This window comes from Tamandua tetradactyla, chromosome 2 (genome assembly GCF_023851605.1).
Source record: "Tamandua tetradactyla isolate mTamTet1 chromosome 2, mTamTet1.pri, whole genome shotgun sequence".
NCBI lineage: Eukaryota > Metazoa > Chordata > Mammalia > Pilosa > Myrmecophagidae > Tamandua > Tamandua tetradactyla.
In genome coordinates, this window is record NC_135328.1 from 137050340 (window position 1) to 137074033 (window position 23694).

At 39.6% G+C, this 23694-nt stretch overlaps 1 protein-coding gene across 3 annotated transcripts in view; it reads left to right on the forward strand.

The window, feature by feature from the left end:
- Positions 1-23694, forward strand: part of NVL (nuclear VCP like) — a 251999-nt gene that overhangs the window by 114179 nt on the left and 114126 nt on the right. For all 3 annotated transcript variants that reach the window (XM_077149137.1, XM_077149138.1, XM_077149139.1), the window contains exon 12: positions 4196-4340. In XM_077149137.1, coding sequence (XP_077005252.1) covers positions 4196-4340 — 145 coding nt within the window. The remainder of the gene's footprint in view (positions 1-4195; positions 4341-23694) is intronic.

Here is a 23694-nt window from a genome sequence, read left to right on the forward strand (position 1 = left end):
TCCTAGGTGAGTTGGCTTGACTGCCATATCAATGATCAATTGTCTATAGATGAAGGGTCTATATCTGAGCACTCTGTTTGATTCCATTGGTCATTATATCTATCTTTATGCCAGTACCATGCTCTTTTGACCACTGTAGCTCTGTAATTTGCCTTAAAGTCAGGTAGTGTGAAACCTCCAACTTCATTTTTCTTTCTCAGCATATTTTCAGTTATTCCGGGCACCCTCCCCTTCCAAATAAATTTGGTTATTAGTTTTTCTATTTCTGAAAAGTAAGTTTTTGGGATTTTAATTGAGATTACATTGAATCTATAAACCAATTTAGGTAGAATTGACATCTTAACTATATTTAGTCTTCCAGTCTGTGAGCATGGTAGGCCCTTCCATTTATTTAGGTCTTCTGTGATTTATTTTAGCAATTACTTGTAGTTTTCTTTCTATAGGTATTTTGTATCCTTAGTTAAATTTATTCCTAAATATTTTATTCTTTTGGTTGCAATTGTAAATGGAGTTTTTTTCTTGACTTCCCCCAGATTGCCATTACTAGTATATGGAAACACTACAGATTTTTGAGTGTTGACCTTGTACCATGCCACTTTGCTGTACTCATTTACTAGCCGTAGTAGCTTTGCCATGGATTTTTCAGGGTTTTTAACGTATAGTATCATATCCTCTATAAACAGTAACAGTTTTACTTCTTCCTTTCCAATTTTGATGCCTTCTTTTTCTTTTTCTTATCTAATTGCTCTGGCTAAAACTTCCAACACAATGTTGAATAACAGTGGTGATAGTGGACATCCTTGTCTTGTTCCTGATCTTAGGGGGAAAGTTTTCAGTTTTTCCCCATTGAGGATGATGTTAGCTGTGGGTTCTTCATATATTCCCTTTATCATGTTGAGAAAGTTCCCTTCTGTTTCTAACCATTGAAGTGTTTTCAACAAGAAAGGATGTTGAATTTTGTCACATGCCTTTTCTGAGTCAGTTGAGATGATCATGTGGTTTTTGTGCTTTGATTTGTTGATATGGTATATTACATTAATTAGTTTTCTTATGTTGAACCATCGTTGCATACCTGGGATGAATCCTACTTGGTCATGGCATTTAATCCTTTTAATGTGCTGCTGGATTTAATTTGCAGGTATTTTGTTGAGGATTTGTACATCTGTATTCATTGGAGACATTGGTCTGTAATTTTCACTTGGTCTGTAATTTTCTTTTCTGGTAGTATCTTTGTCTGACTTTTCTATGTTGGCTTCATAGAATGAGTTAGGTAGCCTTCCCTCTTCAATATTTTTGAAGAGTTTGAACAATACTGGTACTAATTCTATCTTGAATGCTTGGTAGAATTCACATGTGATGCCAGTGATCCTGGACTTTTCTCTTTTGGGAGCTTCTTGATAACTGATTCAATCTCTTTGCTTTTAATTGGTGTGTTGAGGTCATCTATTCCTTTTCGAGTCAATGTTGGTGTCATGCCTTTCTAGGAAGTTGTCCATTTCATTTATGTAGTCTAGTTTCTTAGCATAAAGTTGCTCATAGTATCCTCTCATTACCTTCTTTATTTCTGCAGTGTCAGTGGTTATCCCTCCTCTTCCATTTCTGATTTTATTTATTTGTATCCTCTTTCTTTTTCTTTTTGTCAACCTTGCTATGGGTCCATCAATTTTATTGATTTTCTCAGAGAACCAACTTCTGCTTTTGTTAATTTTCTTGATCGATTTCATGTTTTTTATTTCATTTATTTCTTCTCTAATCTTCATAATTTCTCTCCTTTTGCTTGCTTTGAGCTTCATTCTTTAGTTCCCTCATTTGAAAACCTAACTCCTATAGTTGTTGTGTTAACTGTGATAATATTCATAACCTAGAGTAATGTTTGCCATATAGTAAATATTCCATGTTACAGTGGAGCTCTTTTTTTGGTGAGGAGGGGGCAGAGGGGGGCTTGCATGGTCTGGGAATTGAACCTGGGTCTCCCGCATGACAGGCGAGCGTTCTAACCTCTGAACCATAAGTGTACCCTACAGCCTTGTTCTTAATGGCACTTTATACTGTTGAACACTTTTCTCCTTAGTATTGTTAGCATTATTTGCTTGAGTGACACCACTCTTTCTTTTTCATCCTGGTTCTCTGACCACTCCTTCCCTGATTCCTTTACTTAGTTGCCTACTTCTGCCCATCATTTAAATAAAGATACTCCCTGTGATTTTGTACCTGATCTTCTTTTCTTCTTGCCTTATATTAGGCATATTTAGTTCTTCATTGATTAAGTCTCAGATGTATATCTGTTTGATTTCTAATAAGCTTCAGACCAACTGCCTCTCATACGCTTCCACACTGCTATCCCATGGACAGCTCAAATTCAGGATGTCCAAAGCCTAACTTACTTTTTCATTTATCCCCTTTTGCCTCTACTTAATTTCCTTCATATTCCTCATATATTAGTTAGCAGCATCCTGTACATCTTGTCATCCAAACTGTGTCATCTTTATCTCTTTCTTCTACCTCAACCTTCACAGCTAATCATTTGCTTAGTACTTTTGATTATCCACCTACAATTTTTTTTGTAAATTGAATTTTTCTTTTTGTTTACTCCATTCCTATCTTACTACACGCATCATCTCTCAGCTAATTATTGTAATAAAATCACAAAAAAACAATTTTCTTATTCCTCTTTACTCCATGTTCAAAATTAAGTGGTAGAATTAGCTTTCCAAAACACAGATTTTACAAGAGAAAACTTTGAAGTCATCTGGTTGACTAAAGAATTGATCCTCATTATTTGCAGATTCTGTATTTGCACTTTCACTTAATCATTTAAATTTATTTATAGTCCCCAAATTTACATTTACATGGTCATTTGCAGGCATACTAGAGTAGTGAAAAATTAGTTGCCCAATGTGCGCATTTCCAGGTGAGAGAGTGTGCTTGGCCTTCTTGTTTCAGTTTCATACTGTAAAGAAATGTTTTTTTGCAGTATATTTTGTGCCACATTTTTCACATTTTTGTGCTTTTTTTCTTGCTGATTTCACTACTTGTAAAGGCCCTCAGGTGTAGTGCTAAGTGCTGGCTAGTGTTCTTAAGTGCAGGAAAGTTATGTTAAGGCTATGGCAAAAATACATGTGTTAGATGAGCTTTGTTTGACGTGGGTTATAGAGCTGTTGGCTGTGAGTTCAATGTTAATGTGTCAACAATATGTATTAAATAAGGTGGCTTTAAACAGAAAGACTTTTAAAATAAGGTTATTTATGGATCCATTGATGAAAATGCTGTAACCTGAGGCTCACAGGAACCTAATCCTGTATTTCCCCTCTGAGCAGTGGTTTAGTATTCACGAATTCATTGTTCCGTAGAACATAACTTCTGGGCATATGATAATCAGTTATCCTACAGACTCCCTTTCTTGGTTGTTAGTGCTCTTAATTAGCATGTTACTACCTTCTTATTGCTGTGAGATAACCTGAGGATAACCCCAGACTCCCTACTACTTAATTCTCCTTCAGTTGAGAGAAATAATACTTAGGAAAAATGAACTCTAGGGTCTGTTATTAAAAGTCTGTCTCTAGATTATTGTAAGCTTTGACGAAAGTCTGACTCTAGAAGAAGCTAGAGGAGGTGAAGAAAGACTATTTTGAATCCCTCATCCCAAATTAATGCCATCAACCTACATTGAGAGATAATTACTATGTCTTTGTCACACTTCATGTTTTTAGACTGCTCACCTTGCCTAAATGTGCTCTGCATATTCATAGCTTTGTGCTTTTACATGTGCTTTTTCTTGTATGTAGAATTTTATTAACTTCTATACACTAATTAAAGCCTATTCGTCTTTCAAGACTTCTGAAATGTTACCTCCTTCATGAAGTCTCACGTGATTCCTTAGTCAGAATTCATATCTGCCAGTGTATTTCTGTAGTGATTTGTTTTTACCTATTATTCAAAATTTGTATTATACTCTGTTTTCTTAACTATAGACAATGTCTCTTAATATATTGTGAACTGCTTGAACATAAAGGTTTATTTTATCCTCACATATCTTTCACACATTAAACCTTTCATATACACATTTGCACATGCACATCCTCTCAAGATTTGTAATAGTTTCTCTCTATCCATTTAAATGATTTATGTAGACATTTTTGTCCTCAGTGTCAAAGTGCCTCGTTCACCACTCATTTTGTGTCTGGTTCTTACCTAGATCTGAATAATGTGGCTGCTACAGCTCGGATCCTAGTCATAGGAGCTACTAACCGGCCAGACTCGTTAGATCCTGCTTTGAGACGTGCAGGAAGGTTTGACCGAGAAATATGCCTAGGTATCCCAGATGAAGCATCCAGGGAAAGGTAACTTTTATAGAATGAATTTTTTCACTAAGGTATCTGAACTAAATGAATGTTAGGTGTGAAAAATACTATGTATCTTTGTCCTTTTTTTTTTGATCCACTGAAATTCAATTGCAAAGAAAAAGCCAACATTAAATAAATGCTTCAGAAAGCGGTTTATTAAACAGTAGGTAAGTTGTTTTAGGAATTATGTAGGCTGTGTTTTCGGTAGTGATAATAGACTTATCTATCCACAGTCATTTGACTGGTCTTGTTAACAATGGCTTGTATTTTTTAAGTTGGCTGACTAGCATAGGAATAGTGTTAAGAGCCATGTAGTAGAGCAGTACTAACTGTTCCACATGTAGGTTAAATATGTGAACCATGTTTTTTTTTAAAGATAACAAAATACAAACAAACATTCTTATCATATGATCGTTCCATTCTTGGTATATAATCAATAACTCACAATGTCATCAGGTAGTTTTATATTCATCAGCACAGTCACCTCTTAGAACATTTGCATCAATTCAGAAAAAGAAATAAAAAGAAAAAAATTTGTACATACCATACCCCCTCCCCCTCACTGCTCACCATCATTTCAGTCTACTAAATTTATTTTAACATTTGTTCCCCCTATTATTTATTTATTTTTAATCCATATATTTTATTCGTCTGTCAATAAGATAGATAAAAGCACCATCAGACACAAGGTCTTCACAATCACACAGTCACATTGCAAAAGCTATATCATTATACAATCGTCTTCAAGAAACATGGCTGCTGGAATGCAGCTCTACATTTTCAGGCAGTTCCCTCTGGCCTCTCCATTACACCTTAACTATAAAGGTGATATCTATATAATGCATAAGAGTAACCTCCAAGATAACCTCTCGACTTTGTTTGAAATCTCTCAGCCACTGACACTTTATTTTGTCTGATTTCATTCTTCCACCCTTTTGGTCGAGAAAGTTTTCTCAGTCCCTTGATGGTGAGCTCATTCTAGGATTTCTGTCCCACATTGCCAGTTCGGGCCACATCCCTGGGAGTTCCACATAGAGAGAGGGAGGACAGTGAGTTTGCTTGTTGTGCTGACTGAGAGAGGCCACATCTGATCAACAAAAGAGGTTCTCTGGGGATGACCCTTAGGCCTAATTTTAAATAGGCTTATTGTATCCTTTGTAGAGTTAAGTTTTGTATGAGCAAACCCTGACATTGAGGGCTCAGCCTGTTGGTTTGGTTGTCCCCAGTGCTTATGAGAATATCAGGAATTCTCCACATGGGGAAGTTGAATTTTCCCCCTTTCTCTCCATTGCCCCAAGAGGACTTTGCAGATACGTTTTTATTCCCTGTTGTGAACCATATTTTGACCTGCTGCACTAATATGCCCAAGACCGCAGAACCCATAGCAAATAAAGAAATGGCGGAGTGTTGAAAGCTGTCTTTTTGCTGCAGGATCAATCTTTCCTGGTAATTGAAGTTGATATCTATAGAGTATAAAAACCTTTGGCAATACTTGTATGACCTAAAATATTTCAGAAGGCACTGTTCAGGTAGTGGAGTAGAAATTTACTTTAATATTCTGAAGTAACCATCTTTAATAGGGCTTTTTGCTTAAGTTTCTGACACTAAAATTGTACATAATCACCCACAGCTTTTAGGAAAAGTTTACGGTTAAAAAAAAATAGCCAGGTGATAATGGGTAAGGGGAAAGAGAGATAGAGAGCAGGAGAGTTCATGAATGCAGGAAATACAAGTCATGAGAAAACACCGTGGGTAGGAGAAAGAGGAGGGAACATGTGCCATTCTTCCTTTCTTTCCAGCACTTGATGTGGCTTTACTGTTTCATCACTTAGCAATTTCTTCTTCACTTACTGTATTCATAGTCATCTACATGCATGCCAGTTGTATCCCCACATGTATAATCTTTCAACATAGGTACTCAGCCAGCCAGGTTGGATTGCTATCATGTTTATACCCACAGTAAAATAATATTTAGTATTTAAATTCCACATATTTATTCAGGAAACAAATTGAGGATATATTATATGTACATTTGTCACTGTGTGATGATGATTACACTAAAGAATCATCTTTAGTATATTCAACTAAAGAATGATTAGTTCCTGTTTTCAAGGTACTTACAATACAGTAAAACAAAATTAAGCCTGTACCCTTTAAACATGAACTAACAAATAAAGCCTGTTTTTTTTTTTAACTTTTTTTGGGGGGCGGGCAGGCATGGCAGGCGAGAACTCTACCTGCTAAGCCACCGTGGCCCACCCCAAATCAAACCATTTTTTAGTAAATGTCAAACTTCATGATAGAGACATAAACACTATAGAGTCCATCATCCCTGCCAGATAAAATCCTTTGTGCTTCTGTCCAGTATTCCATCACCAGCAAGGACCTGAAAGACTTTAGATGAGAGCCATAATTTTTGTTTCTTACAGTTACTTTTTCTCTAAATTTCCATTTTGAGAAACTTGAAACCTGCAGAAAAATTTTAAAATATATTACAGTAAATACCTGTATGCCTGTCAACTCAGTTCACCTGTTAACAGTTTGCCATGTTTGCTTCCACTGCCTCTGTCTAAAAACATAAATATATTTTATTTGTTTGTGCATATGTGAGGGTGTTGCCAAGCAATTTTTTTAATTGAAGATATCATAATACTTGAGCCTGAAATACTTCTCCTATATAGGACATTTTATACCTACAATACTGGCACAATAATGTATAGTCAGTATCTGATTTTCCCAGCTGTCCCTAAAATGTCCTTTATAGCTATTTCTTGTTTGTTTGTATTTTGTTTCTTTTGTTTTACTCTGGATCCAGTCAAGGTTCACAATACTGTTTAGTTGTTATATTCCTTTAATCTGCCTTTTTGGTAGAGGGAGTGTATTCATGACATTCCTATTTTGAAGTACCCAGGCCAGGGTTTTTATAGAATACCTCACAATTGAAATTCACCTGATTAGTTCCTCATGATTAATTTTAATTTAAGCATTTTGGGTAAGAACCCTATATAGTGTCCTCAGAACATCATTTCATGAAGTTCATGATGTGATTTTATATCATTGTGATGTTCAGTTATCGCTTGGAGTTCTCTATTATAAAGGTACTTTTTTTCTTCTTTGCAGTTAATAAATATAACCTGATTTTTTGGTACATATGGTACTTTATGACTGCCTTGCATCAATTTACTGAACCCTTTTTAGATTCAGAGAAAAAGTTCTGTAGGCATTCATTCACATTGAAATTCTCTGTAGGCCTGGAATAGTCCAAGTCATGGATGGCTAGGGTAAGAATGTTGTCTGAGAGTAAAGAGGAAAATTAAATTTTTACTGTGTTTAAACCCACTTAGGGAAGCAGGGTCAAAGCCTGAAAGATGATAACTGTTTAATATAATTTATGAATAAGATTTTTTTAAAAGGAAGAACATTTCTGATGTCTTTGACAAAAGCAGGATGCAGTTTTCTTATTATATACTTTTTTTTCTAGCTCTACGTGTGGAAACAATAATCAAATTACTGCATGTAAAGGTTAGAGCTAATTCTAACTAAGATGCAGAAAACATATAAATAGAATTAATGTACACAGATATTTTATCTTCGTATCAATAGTACTTAGACAAGAAATATTTAAGCAGCCATTGTATACCAAGAAGGCACAGTACTAGGCACTTCAGACCCTCCTTTGTATAATTAGAGGTGCCATGAGTACGAAGGGCAAAAACAGACTCTTTGGGAGGATAATCAGGTGAAGCTAGTATGGTCTAGGGGTTCTGAAAGGCTTCTGTGTGGAAGCTGAAACTTGAAGAATGATCAGATGATGGCAAGAGACTTCCAGGAGGAAATAGAACGCATAAACGTCCTGAGTGATTGAGAGCTTAGTGTATCTAGGTAAGTGGAAGATGAACAGTATGGCTGGAGTGTAGAGAGTTATGGGAGATAGGATGTAGAAAGTCTAGAGTGGTATACAGAGCAGCCAGTCCACATAAGGCTTTGGTAAAGACTTTGGGTTTTGAGTACTACTATGAATAGTAAAAGTGAGATCATCTGATGAAAGTGAGGTACATGATGATGGGTTAGAGGTTTGAGAATGGTGATCTGAAATCATTTTCCTGGATAATTTAAGATGAATAATAGTAGGATTCTCAGGCAACATTAGAATTGAAATAAGTGACCATTACTGTAAAATGGTACCAGTAGGCCTATTCTTAGGAATTTTTCCCTCAGTAATGCTGAACTGACTTAAGTTTTAGTCAAGGAGAATGCACAGAATTGGAATTTTTATTAAATTTAATATTGGCTTTTTTAATTAATTAAAAAAAATTTAACAACAAACGAAAACATTCTTAATATATGATCATTCCGTTCTACATATATAATCAGTAATTCACAGTATCATCACATAGTTGCATATTCATCATCATGATCATTTCTTAGAACATTTGCATCAGTTCAGAAAAAGATATAAAAAGACAACAGAAAAAGAAATAAAATGAAAACAGAAAAACAAATTATACATACCATACCCCTTACCCCTCCCTTTCATTGATCACTAACATTTCAAACTAAATTTATTTTAACATTTGTTCCCCCTATTATTTATTTTTATTCCATATGTTCTACTTGTCTGTTGACAAGGTAGATAAAAGGAGCATCAGACACAAGGTTTTCACAATCACACTGTCACATTGTGAAAGCTTTATCATTATACAATCATCATCAAGAAACATGGCTGCTGGACGCAGCTCTACATTTTCAGGCAGTTCCCTCCAGCCTCTGCATTACATCTTAAATAACAAGGTGATACCTACTTAATGCGTAAGAATAACCTCCAGGATAACCTCTCGACTCTGTTTGGAATCTCTCAGCCATTGACACTTAGTCTCATTTCACTCTTCCCCCTTTTGGTCGAGAAGGTTTTCTCAATCCCTTGATGCTGAGTCTCAGCTCATTCCAGGATTTCTATCCCACATTGCTAGGAATGTCCACACCCCTAGGAGTCATGTCCCACGTGGACAGGGGGAGGGCAGTGAGTTTGCTTGCTGTGTTGACTGGAGAGAGAGGCCACATCTGAACAACAAAAGAGGCTCTCTTGGGTGTGCCTCTTAGGCCTACATTTAAAGGAGGCTTGATCTATCCTTTGTGGGGTTAAGTTTCCTGTGAACAAACCCCAAGACTGGGGGCTTACCCTATAGCTTTGGTTGTTTGTACTCCTTGTGAGAATATCAGGAATTCAACTTGGGGAGGCTGAATTTTCCACCGTTCTCACCATTCCCTGAAGGGGACTTTGCAAATACTTTTCCACTCACTGATCAAATCACTCTGGGATTCATTGGGGCATCACTCTGGACAAACCAACAAATCTCATGTCCTACCCAAGGTTCCATGTACTTATGGTGTTCAATTAAGCTGTCTACATAAGTTATATTAGGAAATGCACTAGTTAAAATATAAATTTTGTACCAAATAAACATTTTTGCTTTAGTCTCACAATAAGTTGAAATTTTAAAGCATTAATTACCATCTCTTTTCAGCACCCTGCAGTAATGACATTCCTTTGTTCTTCCTCATGCAAAAACATTTTTAAAATCTGTACATTTGGGCAGGCCACGGTGGCTCAGCAGGCAAGAATGCTTGCCTGCCATGCCAGAGGACCCAGGTTCGATTACCAGTGCCTGCCCATGTGAAAAAAAAAAAAAAAGAAAGAAAAATTTGTACATTTAGTCACTATCATTATATACTCCAAGCATTCCTAGATTATACTATCTCAGTCTTTATCATATGTCTTTCTTTCTGATTTCATTTATGCCCCTCAGCCCTCCCTCTATCATTCTCACATGCAGCTTCATTCAGTGTTTTAGCATAATTGTATTACAGTTAGGTCATATATTGTGCTGTCCATTTCTGAGTTTTTACATTCAGTCCTGTTGCACAATCTGTATCTGTTCAGCTCCAGTTACCCAATATCTTACCCTATTTTTATGTCCTGATGGTCTCTGTTACCAACGAAATTCTCCAAGTTTATTCACTAATGTCAGTTCATATCAGTGAGACCATACAGTATTTGTCCTTTTGTTTCTGGCTAATCTCACTCAGCATAATGTCCTTAAGGTCCCTCCATGTTGTTGCATACTTCATTACTTTATTAAGTCTTAGGGCTGTATAATATTCCATTGTGTGTATATACCACAGTTTGTTTAACCACTCTTCTGTTGATGGACATTTTGGCTGTTTCCATCTCTTTGCAATTATAAATAATGCTGCTCTAAACATTGATGTGCAAATGTCCGTTTGTGTCTTTGCCCTTAAGTCCTTTGAGTAGATACCCAGCAATGGTATTGCCGGGTCATATGGCAATTCTATATTCAGCTTTTTGAGGAACCGCCAAACTGCCTTCCACAGCAGTTGTACCATTTGACATTCCCACCAACAGTGGATAAGTGTGCCTCTTTCTCCACATCCTCTCCAACACTTGTCATTTTCTGTTTTATTGAAAATGGCCATTCTGGTAAGTGTGAGATGATATCTCATTGTGGTTTTGATTTGCATTACAGAATTGGATTTTTGATAGTAAAAAAAAAACCCATCAAGTCCGTGGTTACTGTCGTGGTTTGGAGCTCTGTACCCAGAAAACTTAATCCATTTTTTGTGGGTGTGAGAGTAATTGAGTATGTGCACAGAAAATGAGATGTTTTCATTAGTGATCTTAGAGGTTTGGAACAGATCCAAGTAATAAATTTCAAGGTGTGGCATTGGGAGTGGATAACTAAAATGAAGTGTAGAAGAGGCCAGAGAGGATTGACTTGGTGTGGAGAGATAGTGAGTAAATTCCGAAATTGTGAGTCAATGAAGGAAACAAATAACTAGAAATCCCCAGTGCTGCCATATCTATCCTTGAGTCTTCTTCTAAGTATTTTAACATTTGTAAGCCTTATTGTATTTATCTGCAATTCAGTAATAATAATAATAATAATACCTTACCTGTAAAGTAGTAATAATGATACTTTATCTTAAAGGTGTCTTGGGAGGATTGAATTAGTATAACTAGCACAATGTCTGACCTAGAAATGTTCAAAAAGTTGTAGCTGTTATTGATAATTTCTTTATTTAACTCTAAAAGCATTTTTTTGTGGAAAATTGTTAATGAACACAAAAGGAGGGAGACTAATATAATTGTTTCAGTATTTGATGCTGCAGAACAAACCACTCAAAAATTTAGTATCCTTAAAACAATCATTTTATTATCTGTCACAGTTTTCTGCAGGTTAGAAATTGAGAAAGGTGTCAACTAGATGATTCTGGCTGCAGTGTTGTAGTTGCAGTGAAATAGTAGCTGGAGCTACTGGGGGCCTAGAGCAAATTGGGCTTTGCCACTTATCTTTTTGTCTGTCTTCCTGCCATCTTTTCTAACCAACGAACCTCCCTCCCTCCTTCCTTCTGTCTGTCTCTTTTCATGTAATCTCAGGGCCTCTTTCAGCACTTGTCTGGGTTATATGGCTTAATTTGGTTTTTTTCATACTTGGCAGCCCCAGCATGGTATGACTTCTTAACCGTGGCAACTCAGGAGACCAGCATGAGTAGTCTACCAACCCAGGGTGAAGCTGCGTTACCTTTTTGGACCTAGCCTCGGAAGTCATGTATCATCAGTTCCCCCATGCTTTATTAGTTGATCAGCCACTCATTTCAGCCCAGATTCAAGGGGAGACAACACAAATCCACCTTCCAATGGGAGAAATATCATGAATTTATAGATAGCCTTTAACTGCCACAGTAATAAACCCCAAAGTACTTCTCACCCAGTTCTTTTTTTAAATTAATTTTTTGATTTTTTAAAAAATATAACAAACACGAACATTCTTATGATCATTCCATTCTACATGTTTTGTCAGTAATTCACAATATCATCACATAGTTGCATATTCATCATCATGATCATTTCTTAGATCATTTGCATCAATCCAGAAAAAGAAATAAAAGACAACAGAAAAAAATTCATATATACTGTACCCCTTACCCCTCCCTTTCATTGATCACTAGCATGTCAATCTAAATTTATTTTAACATTTGTTCTCCCTATTATTTATTTTAATTCCATATGTTTTACTCATCTGTTGATAAGGTAGATAAAAGGAGCATCAAACACAAGGTTTTCACGATGACACAGTCATATTGTGAAAGTTATATCATTATACGATCATTTTCAAGAAACGTGGCTACTGGAACACAGCTCTACATTTTCAGGCAGTTCCCTCCAACCTCTCCATTACATCTTGACCAACAAGGTGATATCTATTTAAATGCATAAAAATAATCTCCAGGATAACCTCTTGATCTGTTTGGAATCTCTCAGCCATTGACACTTTATTTTGTCTCATTTCACTCTTACCCCTTTTGGTCGAGAAGTTTTTCTCAATCCCTTGATGCTGAGTCTCAGCTCATTCTAGGATTTCTGTCCCATGTTGCCAGGAAGGTCCACACCCCTGGGAGTCATGTCCTATGTAGACAGGGGAAGGGCAGTGAGTTTGCTTGTTGTGTTGGCTGGAGAGAGAGGCCATATCTGAGAAACAAAAGAGGTTCTCTTGGGGGTGATTCTTAGGCTTAGTTTTAAGGAGGCTTGACCTATCCTTTGTGGGGTTACCTTTCCTATGAACAAACCCCAAGATTGGGGGCTCAGCTTATTGCTTTGGTTGTCCCCACTGCTTGCTTCTCCCCCAGTTTTAACAATTTTTTATTAACATCTTGCTAATTTCATCTATCACCCACTTTTTCTTTTCTGAAATGTTCTAAAGTAAATCACAGACATTATATCAATTCAAGTTTAAATATTTCAGTATTTCTAGCAGATAATGAACTTTTAACATTTATACAATATCATTATACGACTTGTAAAATAATTCCTTAATATGTCTAATAACCAATTCATGTTCAGGCTTCTCTGTTTGTCTCAAAACTGTCATTAAAAAAAATTATTCTAATCAGGATCCAGACAATGTTTATATATTGCATTTGTTTAATTTATTTTTTTAAATCTCCGTTTCTTTTTCTTGCAATTTATTTCTTGAAGAGAAAGTATTATTTCCAGCAGTTTTCACTTTATGATCTGGTTTAACATGCTCCTCTGTCCTCTATATTTACTGTAAATTTAGATCCAAAAGATTAATACGATTCATGTTTCATTTTGTGGGGAGGAAAGGCAAGAATAGTCTATAGGTAGGTTGTGTATTTCTCTCTGGAGACATGTCCCCATTATCTGTCTTTTTTTGTTGTTGACAGCTGCCAGTGATTATTAGTGATTGCCAAACAGCAATATTCTAATTCTAACTTTGTTCCTTCCTTTATTAGTCACATTATTTCCATAAAACAAAAGTTCCGCTTTTTGAATATTTTGTTATCCCGGAAAGTAGGAGGATGATGTTTGATTCTTTGCCTTTATTTACTGGTGTTCCAAATGAAAAAAGTTGATTCCTTCCTCCAAAGGTAACTTATGATTTCTTTTGTTGTATATGTCTTTATGAATGGATTCTAATCCATTTTATTTTTCTTGTTGATGATAAATTTGTCCCATCTTTCTCTAATGGGTAACTGTTCAAGTTTATTCCTGGGTCCTTTTGATATAATTTTGATTGCCTTTGATGATAGCTTCTTTGCTATCTAATATCACAGAATGGTTCAAACCCATCTTAATAGTTCCTTTTTTTTTAATTGGAAAAGTTACAGGTTTACACAGTAATTATGCATAAAATAAAATGCAGAGCTCCCATATACCATCCTATTCTTAACACCTGGCTTCAGTATGGTGTATTTGTTGCAATTGATGAAAGCACATTTTTGTAATTTTAGTATTAGCTATAGTCCATGGTTTACTTTAAGGTTCACTGTTTGTGTTATACAGTCCTGTGAATTTTTTTTTTTATTCTAGAACTATATCAAACCTAAAATTTCCCCTTTCAACCACATCTTGGCCCATCATTTCCTGTGCCAGACCTGAATCAGACATTTCTTCAAAGAGCATGTATTCCTTTTAATGGGAAATAAATGTTTGATGATCAGAATCTGGGCACTAGGAGTGCTCATTACTACAGCTTTGTCATTATTTCTAGGTCTCTTCCATAGACAGACCTAATAAATATATACATTTATTAGATGTGTTTGTATATGTGTATAGAGATGAAATACATAATGAGTTTATACTGATACTTCCAGTTCAGGTTCAGTCCTGCAAGGTTTTTGTGGGGTTTTTTTTTGGGGGGGGGGCATGCATCAGCTGAGAATTGAACCTGGGTCTCCTATGTGGCAGGCAAGCATTCTACCATGGAACTACCTATGCATCCATAATGCTGCAAGGTTTTAACTTCATTCATTGATATTATCCTTGGATCTTCTTTCTTACATACCCCAAATCCTGATTCTCAAGAATATCAGTATGTTTACTATTTGCTTTGTCTCATAGTATACACACAACAATCTTAGGAAAAAATGTAACTTACTACCAATCCAATGATTATTATAAGAGGCTTTTGAAGTTCTCTCTGTTGTTAGGGTATAGCCCACTAAGATTCAGTGTCCATTGTCTGTGTTGGATTATTCTTTTCCACATGGTAAGTTCATTTGTTCATTTTGGTTTTTATTTTTAGGGATTTCTTTTCATACATTTTTTTCTATAATTATTTCAAATAGTTACATTGTTCCAAAGCTAATTTTCCAGAAAAAGGTGTGTTTTAGCGAAATCTAGCTTCTGTCTTTGCCACTGTTCCTATTACCTGCCTTCTCCTATAGGCAACCATTTTTATTATATGATTTATTCTTTTTTATTTGGTTGTAAGCAAAGCTGTAAACATATTTGTACCCCCCCACATGTAAATATTTGCATACATATGCACATTTCTCTCCACCTTTCTTGTTTCAGTATATAGCCGTATATTCAGAGAATGAATCCATGGCACAGTATATAGATTTTCTTCGTTCCTTGTACAGGGAAGTATTGCATATTCTACTGTATGGGTATATTGTTTTGTTCAACCAATTTTTTATGATGGTTGTGATTAGTTAGGGTTCTCTAGAGAAACAGAATCAACAGGGAACACTTGCAAATATAAAATTTATAAAAGTGTCTCACGTGACCACGGGAACACAGAGTCCAAAATCCACAGGGCAAGTGTGAAGCCAACGACTCCAATGGAGGGTCTGGATGAACTCCACAGGAGAGGCTCACCAGCCGAAGCAGGAATGGGGCCTGTCTCCTCTGAATCCTCCTTAAAAGGCTTCCCGTGATTAGATTTAGCATCACTCAATGTAGAAGACACTCCCCTTTGGCTGATTACAAATGAAATCAGCTGTGGATGCAGCTGACATGATCATGACCTAATCCTATGAAATGTCCTCATTGCAACAGACAGGCCAGCATTTGCCCAATCAGAAAACAGGTACGTCAACTTGGCAGCTATATATATATCACCTTAAACCATGCTTAATTTCCAAATGAAAACGAATAAGTACACATTTTTTTCTTTTACCTGACAATACTCAACTGTCCTGCATATACTGGAAACACACTAAATCTCTCCAGAATAGAGTGCATATCCTTGGGCAACATTCATTCTTAAACTTGATATCTTACAACCTAAATAGTATAACATAAATAAAACAGCATTACAGTCCTCGTTTCTATAACTGATCACGTGGTCGAAGTTCATATTTATCACTACCTTCTTCCACTACCCATTCCATGTTCCCTTTCCCCTCAGCAAGCACTTCAGCTGGCCGTGGTTCTTTGCCTGGTGGGGTGACCCAAACCTTCATTCCTGAAGTTTTAGAGCCATTAGTAGTCCTGCCTGGATTGCGTTGTTGCAGTTTTCCATTGATTTTAATCATAGGGCATGGTAGTACTAAGAGACGCCTTAGGGGATCTCCTATATTCCAAGAAAACTCTTCTTTACCTCCATTATGTAGTTGCAGTCCTACTTCCTTCTGATAGTCAGGGTCAATTACTCCAGACAATAATGTAATCCCCTTCTTGGCTTGTTGATCCATGGGCATAAGTAGCCCAAAGTGATCAGGTGGCAGTCTTAACTTCCAGTTCAGTGGAATCATTGTTATTTCTCCTGTAGGAAGCACACCCCGTTTTGGAACTAAAACTTGTAGACCAGCAGAACTCAGGGTAGCAGGGACAGGAAGCAAAAATTTTCCTAGTGGATCACTAGGGGTAATAGTGAGTGGTACCACACCCATTTCCACCCCTTGGTTCCTGGACCCATGGATCCTGGCTATGGGAAAAATAGCACCATACAGCAGACGCTGATTTGGAGCATATACACCATACAGCAGACGCTGATTCGGAGCATATACCCAGCCTTTCAAGGTATTGCCACCTAGTTGGCACCATAATTGAGTTTTCAAAAGGCCATTCCACTGTTCTATCAGTTCAGCTGCTTCTAGATGATGGAGAACATAGTAAGACCAGAGAATTCCATGAGCATGTGCCCATTCCCTCACTTCATTTGCTGTAAAGTGTGTTCCTTGATCCGAAGCAATGCTATGTGAAATACCATGATGATGGATAAGGCATTCTGTAAGCCCACGGATGGTAGTTTTGGCAGAAGCATTGCGTGTAGGGAAAGCAAGCCCATATCCACAGTATGTGTCTATTCCAGTTAGAACAAATCGCTGTCCCTTCCATGAAGGGAGTGGTCCAATGTAATCAACCTGGCTGGTCACCTCGGAGAATGGTGCCGTATCGGGGGCTGAGTGTGGGTCTCTGCTGCTGGCAGATTGGGCACTCAGCAGTGGCTGTAGCCAGGTCAGCCTTGGTGAGTGGAAGTCCATGTTGCTGAGCCCATTCATAACCTCCATCCCTACGACTATGACCACTTTGTTCATGAGCCCATTGGGCAATGACAGGAGTTGCTGGGGAAAGAGGCTGACTGGTATACACAGAACGGATCATCTTACCCACTTGATTATTAAAATCTTCCTCTGCTGAAGTCACCCTCTGGTGTGCATTCACATGGGACACAAATATCTTCATGTTTTTAGCCCACTCAAAAAGGTCTGTTCACATACTTCTTCCCCAGACCTCTTTGTCACCAATTTTCCAATTATGATCTTTCCGAGTCCCTGACCATCCAGCCAAACCATTAGCAACAGCCCATGAGTCAGTATACAAACGCACCTCTGGCCAGTTTTCCTTCCAAGCAAAATGAACAACCCGGTGCACTGCTCGAAGTTCTGCCCACTGGGAGGATTTCTCACCACTGTCCTTCAAGGACACCCCAGAAAGGGGTTGTAATGCTGCAGCTGTCCACTTTCAGGTGGTACCTGCATATCGTGCTGAACCATCTGTAAACCAGGCCCGAGTTTTCTCTTCCTCAGTCAATTCACTGTAAGGAACTCCCCAAGAGGCCATAGCTCTGGTCTGGGAAAGAGAAGGTAATGTGGCAGCAGGAGTGGAAACCATGGGCATTTGGGCCACTTCTTCATGTAACTTACTTGTGCCTTCAGGACCTGCTCTGGCTCTATCTCGTATATACCATTTCCACTTTACAATAGAGTGCTGCTGTGGATGCCCAACTTTATGGCTTGGTGGGTCAGACAACACCCAGCTCATGATAGGCAACTCAGGTCTCATGGTAACTTGGTGGCCCATGGTTAAGCATTCAGTCTCTACTAAGGCCCAGTAGCAGGCCAAAAGCTGTTTCTTAAAAGGAGAGGAGTTACCTGCAGCAGATGGTAAGGCTTTGCTCCAAAATCCTAAGGGTCTGCATTGTGATTCTCCTACTGGGGCCTGCCAAAGGCTCCAGACAGCATCTCTATTTGCCACTGACACTTCCAGCACCAGTGGATCTGCTGGATCATATGGCCCAAGTGGCAGAGCAACTTGTACAGCAGCCTGGACCTGTTGCAGAGCCTCCTCTTGTTCAGGTCCCCATTCAAAACTAGCAGCTTTTCTGGTCACTCGAGCAATGGGCTGGAATAGCACACCCCAATGAGCAATATGTTGTCGCTAAAAGACCAACTAGGCATTGTACCTCTTTTTTGGTTGTGGGAGGGGCCAGATGCAGCGACTTATCCTTCACCTTAGAAGGGATATCTCGACATGCCCCACACCACTGGACACCTAGAAAGTTTACTGAGGTGGAAGGACCCTGTATTTTTGTTAGATTTATCTCCCATCCTCTGACACGCAAATGCCTTACCAGTAAATCTAGAGTAGTTGCTACTTCTTGCTCACTAGGTCCAATCAACATGATATCATCAATATAATGGACCAGTGTGATGTCTTGTAGGAGGCAGAAACCATCAAGTTCTCTGCGAACAAGATTATGACATAGGGCTGGAGAGTTGATATTCCCCTGAGGTAGGACAGTGAAAGTATATTGCTGACCTTACCAGCCGAAAGCAAAGTGTTTCTGGTGGTCCTTACTAATAGCTTTTTAGAAGAAAGCATTTGCCAGATCAATAGCTGCATCCTAGGTATCAGGGGATGTATTGATTTGCTCAAGCAATGATACCAAATCTAGACCAGCAGCTGCAATTGGAGTTACCACCTGGTTGAGCTTACGATAATCCACTTTCATTTTCCAAGACCCATCTGTTTTCTTCACAGACCAAATAGGAGAGTTGAATGGGGATGTGGTGGGAATCACCACCCCTGCATCTTTCAAGTCCTTAAGAGTGGCAGTAATCTCTGCAATCCCTCCAGGAATCCGGTATTGCTTCTGATTTAATATTGCTTGGTAGCAGCAGCTCTAGTGACTTCCACTTGGCCTTTCCCACCATAATAGCCCTCACTTCACGAGTCAGAGAGCCAACGTGGGGATTCTGCCAGTTGCTCAATATGTCTATGCCAATTATACGTTCTGGAACTGGGGAAATAACTACAGGATGGGTCCGGGGTGCCCACTGGACCCACTGTGAGATGGACCTGAGCTAAAACTCCATCGATCACCTGGCCTCCATAAGCCCCCACTCTGACTGGTGGACCAGAGTGACGTTTTTGGTCCCCTGGAATTAATGTCACTTCTGAACCAGTGTCTAATAATCCCCAAAATATCTGATCATTTCCTTTTCCCCAGTGCACAGTTACCCTGGTAAAAGTCTCCTTGGGGAAGACTTGGAGGAAGATTAGCAGTATAAATTTGTGGCAGTATAACAGGTTTCTCCCCCAAAGGATCCTGGCCTCCCCTTCATTCAAGGGGATCTGGGTCTGTAAACTGTTTCAGGTCTCGAAATTGATTAAGGGGCCGTGACTCTGTTTTTGTAATTCAGTTTAGACTTCTGTTCCCTTAACCTAGAACTCTTTTGTTTATACAGCTCAAACAAGAATTTAGTAGACTGCGCTTCCATTGTATTTCTAGGTACCCCATGATTTACTAGCCAATGCCACAAATCTCTACGTGTCATATAATTTTGACGCCTGCTTTGAGTTTGCTGTCTATTATAATAGCCACATCTACCCTGTCTTTGGCGATTAAGTACTGCCACCTGGCTTCTGCCAACTCGGGATCCTGTCATCCCCTTTGTGTTTAAGGATTCCAGCTCAGTGACAGCAGTTCCTACAGTAATATCTGACCTATAGAGAAGTGCAACCACAGAGTTCTTTAGGGATGATGGTGCTAGTCTCACAAATTTATTTCTCACTGTTCTGGTAAAAGGTGCATCCTCTGGACATTCCTGGGATGTAAGAGCAGACTTTGCGTGATAAATCCACTCTAATATTCGAATCTCTCTAAGCCTCTGGATCCCCTCATCTACATTATACCAGGGCAGTTCTGGCATTTCAACCTCAGGTAATGTTGGCCACCTTTTGATCCGTGTTTCAACCAACCATCCAAACAGACTGTTAACACCTTTTCTAACCGCTCGAGCTATAACATTGAATGCAGAATCTCTGCTTAGTGGGCCCATATCAATAAATTCAGCCTGATCCAGCCTTATATTCCTCCCACCATTATCCCACACTTAAAATCCATTGCCACACATATTCCCCTGATTTCTGTCTATACAAATTGGAAAACTCACATAATTCTTTTGGAGTATAACATACCTCCTCATGTGTGATACTTTGTACCTCACATTTAGGGGCCTGTTAGGACTTTAGTCTAGTTATAGGTTTGGAATAAATGAGGGGTGGTGGGGGTGGGTCATGAAAAGAATTGGAAATATCTTCCAAGCCATTTTCTTCAGGTCCTTCATTTGCAGTTTCATCTGGTGAAACAGGATTAATCATTCTAGGGCTAATGCCTTCAGGAGGAGGTAGGGTGGCCAATTCCTCAAGGCAGACTGGAGGTGGGGCAGCATGTCCTCAGGGCAAACTATTACAGAATTATCTAGAGAAGACTCAGCATGATCTAGGGTTTCAACCTCACCCCGAATATCATTATCAATCCATATGTCACCATCCCATTTTTCAGGGTTCCACTCCTTTCCAATCAATGCCCTCACTTTAACGACAGACACCATGCAAGACTGAGATTTCAGTTTACGTTGTAAAGTTGGTACTCTAACTATAAGATTCTGAGTCTGATTTTCAGAGATCTAAAGTCTATGGCTACAGGAAATAAGATTTTCCTTCAGGATACTCATAGAAATGTCTACATCTTTCAGATGGCGCTTAAGCTTCTCGTTTGAAGCCTTAAGCTCATCCCTTTCACCCCTTAATGTAGCCAGTGTATCTAACAACAACCAACCAACATCTCTATAACTCTTATTTCTACAAAACTCTGTAAAGGTGTCAAAAACATTATCCCCCAGAGTCTGGCTTCGTACAAGTGAAGCATTAGGAGAATCAAATGATGATGTTTTGACTATCTCTTTTGCCAACTCACTCCATGAATTGGGAGTGTCATTCTGATTACAGGAATCAGAGTCCTTAGTGTCTCTGAGTCCAGTCAGAGTAGAAAACCATTCATAAAAACCCATTTTTAAGATTTTTTTTCTTAAGAACTACTCCTGGTACCAAGATGTATTAGTTAGGGTTCTCTAGAGAAACAGGATCAACAGGGAACACTTGCAAATATAAAATTTATAAAAGTGTCTCACATGACCACAGGAACACAGAGTCCAAAATCCACAGGGCAGGTTGTGAAGGCGACGATTCCAATGGAGGGTTTGGATGAACTCCACAGGAGAGGTTCACCAGCGGAAGCAGGAATGGGGTCTGTCTCCTCTGAATCCTCCTTAAAAGGCTTTCCGTGATTTGATTTAACATCACTCATTGTGGAAGACACTCCCCTTTGGCTGATTACAAATGAAATCAGCTGCGAATGCAGCTGACGTGATCATGACCTAATCCTATGAATAGACAGGCCAGCATTTGCCCAATCAGAAAACAGGTACCACAACTTGGCCAAGTTGACACATGTCCTTAACCATGACAATGGTCATTTGTGTTGTTTCCAGTCTTTTGCTATGACAGTATGAATAGCCTTTTATCTATATCTTTATGTAGTTTAGTGAGTATATTTTTTGGGTTGAGTCCTCAAATAGATATATAGTGTAGTATATATATTACATACATATGTGTTTTTACTAGATATCACCAAATTCTCCTCTATACTATTAAAGTGTTTTGCATTTCCATTAACAGTGATTCAAATTACCTCTTTTCCCACAACCTTACCAACAGAATATGTTGTCAAATCTGAAGTCTTTTACTATGTAATGGTCTACTGCCTGTTTCTTTATCCCCATGGTATTCTCTTTATGGAAGAAATCTGCTTGTTCTCCTGTAGAGTTTCCAACATTTTTAATTTGTCTGATAGCATACTACTTGCGTCATTTAACTTGTTCTTTAGTCCCTGTATTTCCTTTAAACTGCATGTCATATTGGTTTGATTAGATAACAGTTCAGTTTTATTGGCAAAATTCTTTCTCAGTTGATGCTTTGTACTTCTTGTGCATGATGTCAGGAGACTACATGACATCAGACAAGACCTAGGATTAGAAACTGGCTTTAAAAAATTGTAAAGAAGGATTGGACTTTTGTGGACTTCTTTTCAATAATTCCTTCAGGCCACATTTGGGAAAGCTGAGAAATTCTTATATTTAAAGTTAGGTATTTTGAGATCATACACCAACACTGGGCCACTGGATAAATAGATGTGCAACACTTGTGCTTATAAAATACTCTTAATTTGTATATAGTCAGGTTTTTCTTTATTCTCCAGTGACTTTGTATAATATGTAATATTGTAAAGAGTCACTTTACTCATTTGTAGTACTGCAGAGGAGTTGTGTGTCAAATTAGTTTCAGAGGGAGTAATGTTTTCATGTTCTTAGACTTAAGAGTTTTAAGAATAATGTTTCTGTGGGGCGGAGGGGCCTGGAGCGCGTGGGGCCTCGGGTGGCCAGTGCGCCGGGCCGCCACCATGGGGCAGATCGAGTGGGCCATGTGGGCCAACAAGCAGGTGCTGGCATCCGGCCTGAGTGAGTGCGCGGGCGGACGGGCCGGGCCGGGACCGGGGCCAGGCTGTGGGCAACGGTGGGGCGGGGTCTCCGGGGAGTCCGGGCGGCAGCGGTGAGGCCGTGTCCTGCGCCAGCAGCCCCCTCGGACCCCGTGCGGGGAGGGAGGGGGCATTGCCGCCCCAGCGCTCGGGCCCGTGGCTTCCCGGAACAGGGCGCCCCACCCTGCAGCCCTTTGTCCTGGAGGTAGGGTCCTGGGGCGGTGGGCCTGGGGTAAGGGAGAGGGCGCTCCACCGCGGCCCCTGTCCCTGTGGGGCCTGAGGTCCCCGCAGGAGGAAGTCCGGGTTTCATAAGGGCCTGGAAACCACCGACCAAGCACCCAGAAGTTGCTCTTTTTGGGAGGCTGTGGGGCCCCCTAATCACACTGGCCCTAGGGGCCGGGAGCTGGGCGGGGGCGGGGACAACACCGCTGCACTGGATGTGGACGCTGTCGCCTCCGGGGAGGAGCGTGCACGAGACACCGGGTGCCCGTGGGGGTGGGGGCGGGGTGTGCTGAGGTGAGAGGGAACTGCCCGAGGCCCCCTGCTCTTCCCTTCCGGCCGCTGCCTCCAGGAGGACTTGCACCTGTGCCCCCACGGAGGGGGTTTCTGGGGACCCAGCAGTGGGAAGCCGGCCCCCAGCCCAGCACTCAGCCGCTTAGGAGGGAAGGGGGTCTGTCCTGAGTGAAGTCTGGGGATCAGCCTGTTCTGGGCTCGGCCAGTCCCCTCCCTTTGGAGCCTAGAGGCGGGGAGGACAGCGGGGTCTGCTTGCTCCCCCCCGCTGCTCCCACTGCAGCCTGTTGGAGGGTCCCCTGGCCTTCCTCCCCAGCTGCTCCCACCCAGGACAGGCCCCACTGGGAACCGAGATCCCAGGCCCTGGTCCCCGTGGCTTCCCTCATGTCCACGGCACTGGCATGTGTGTC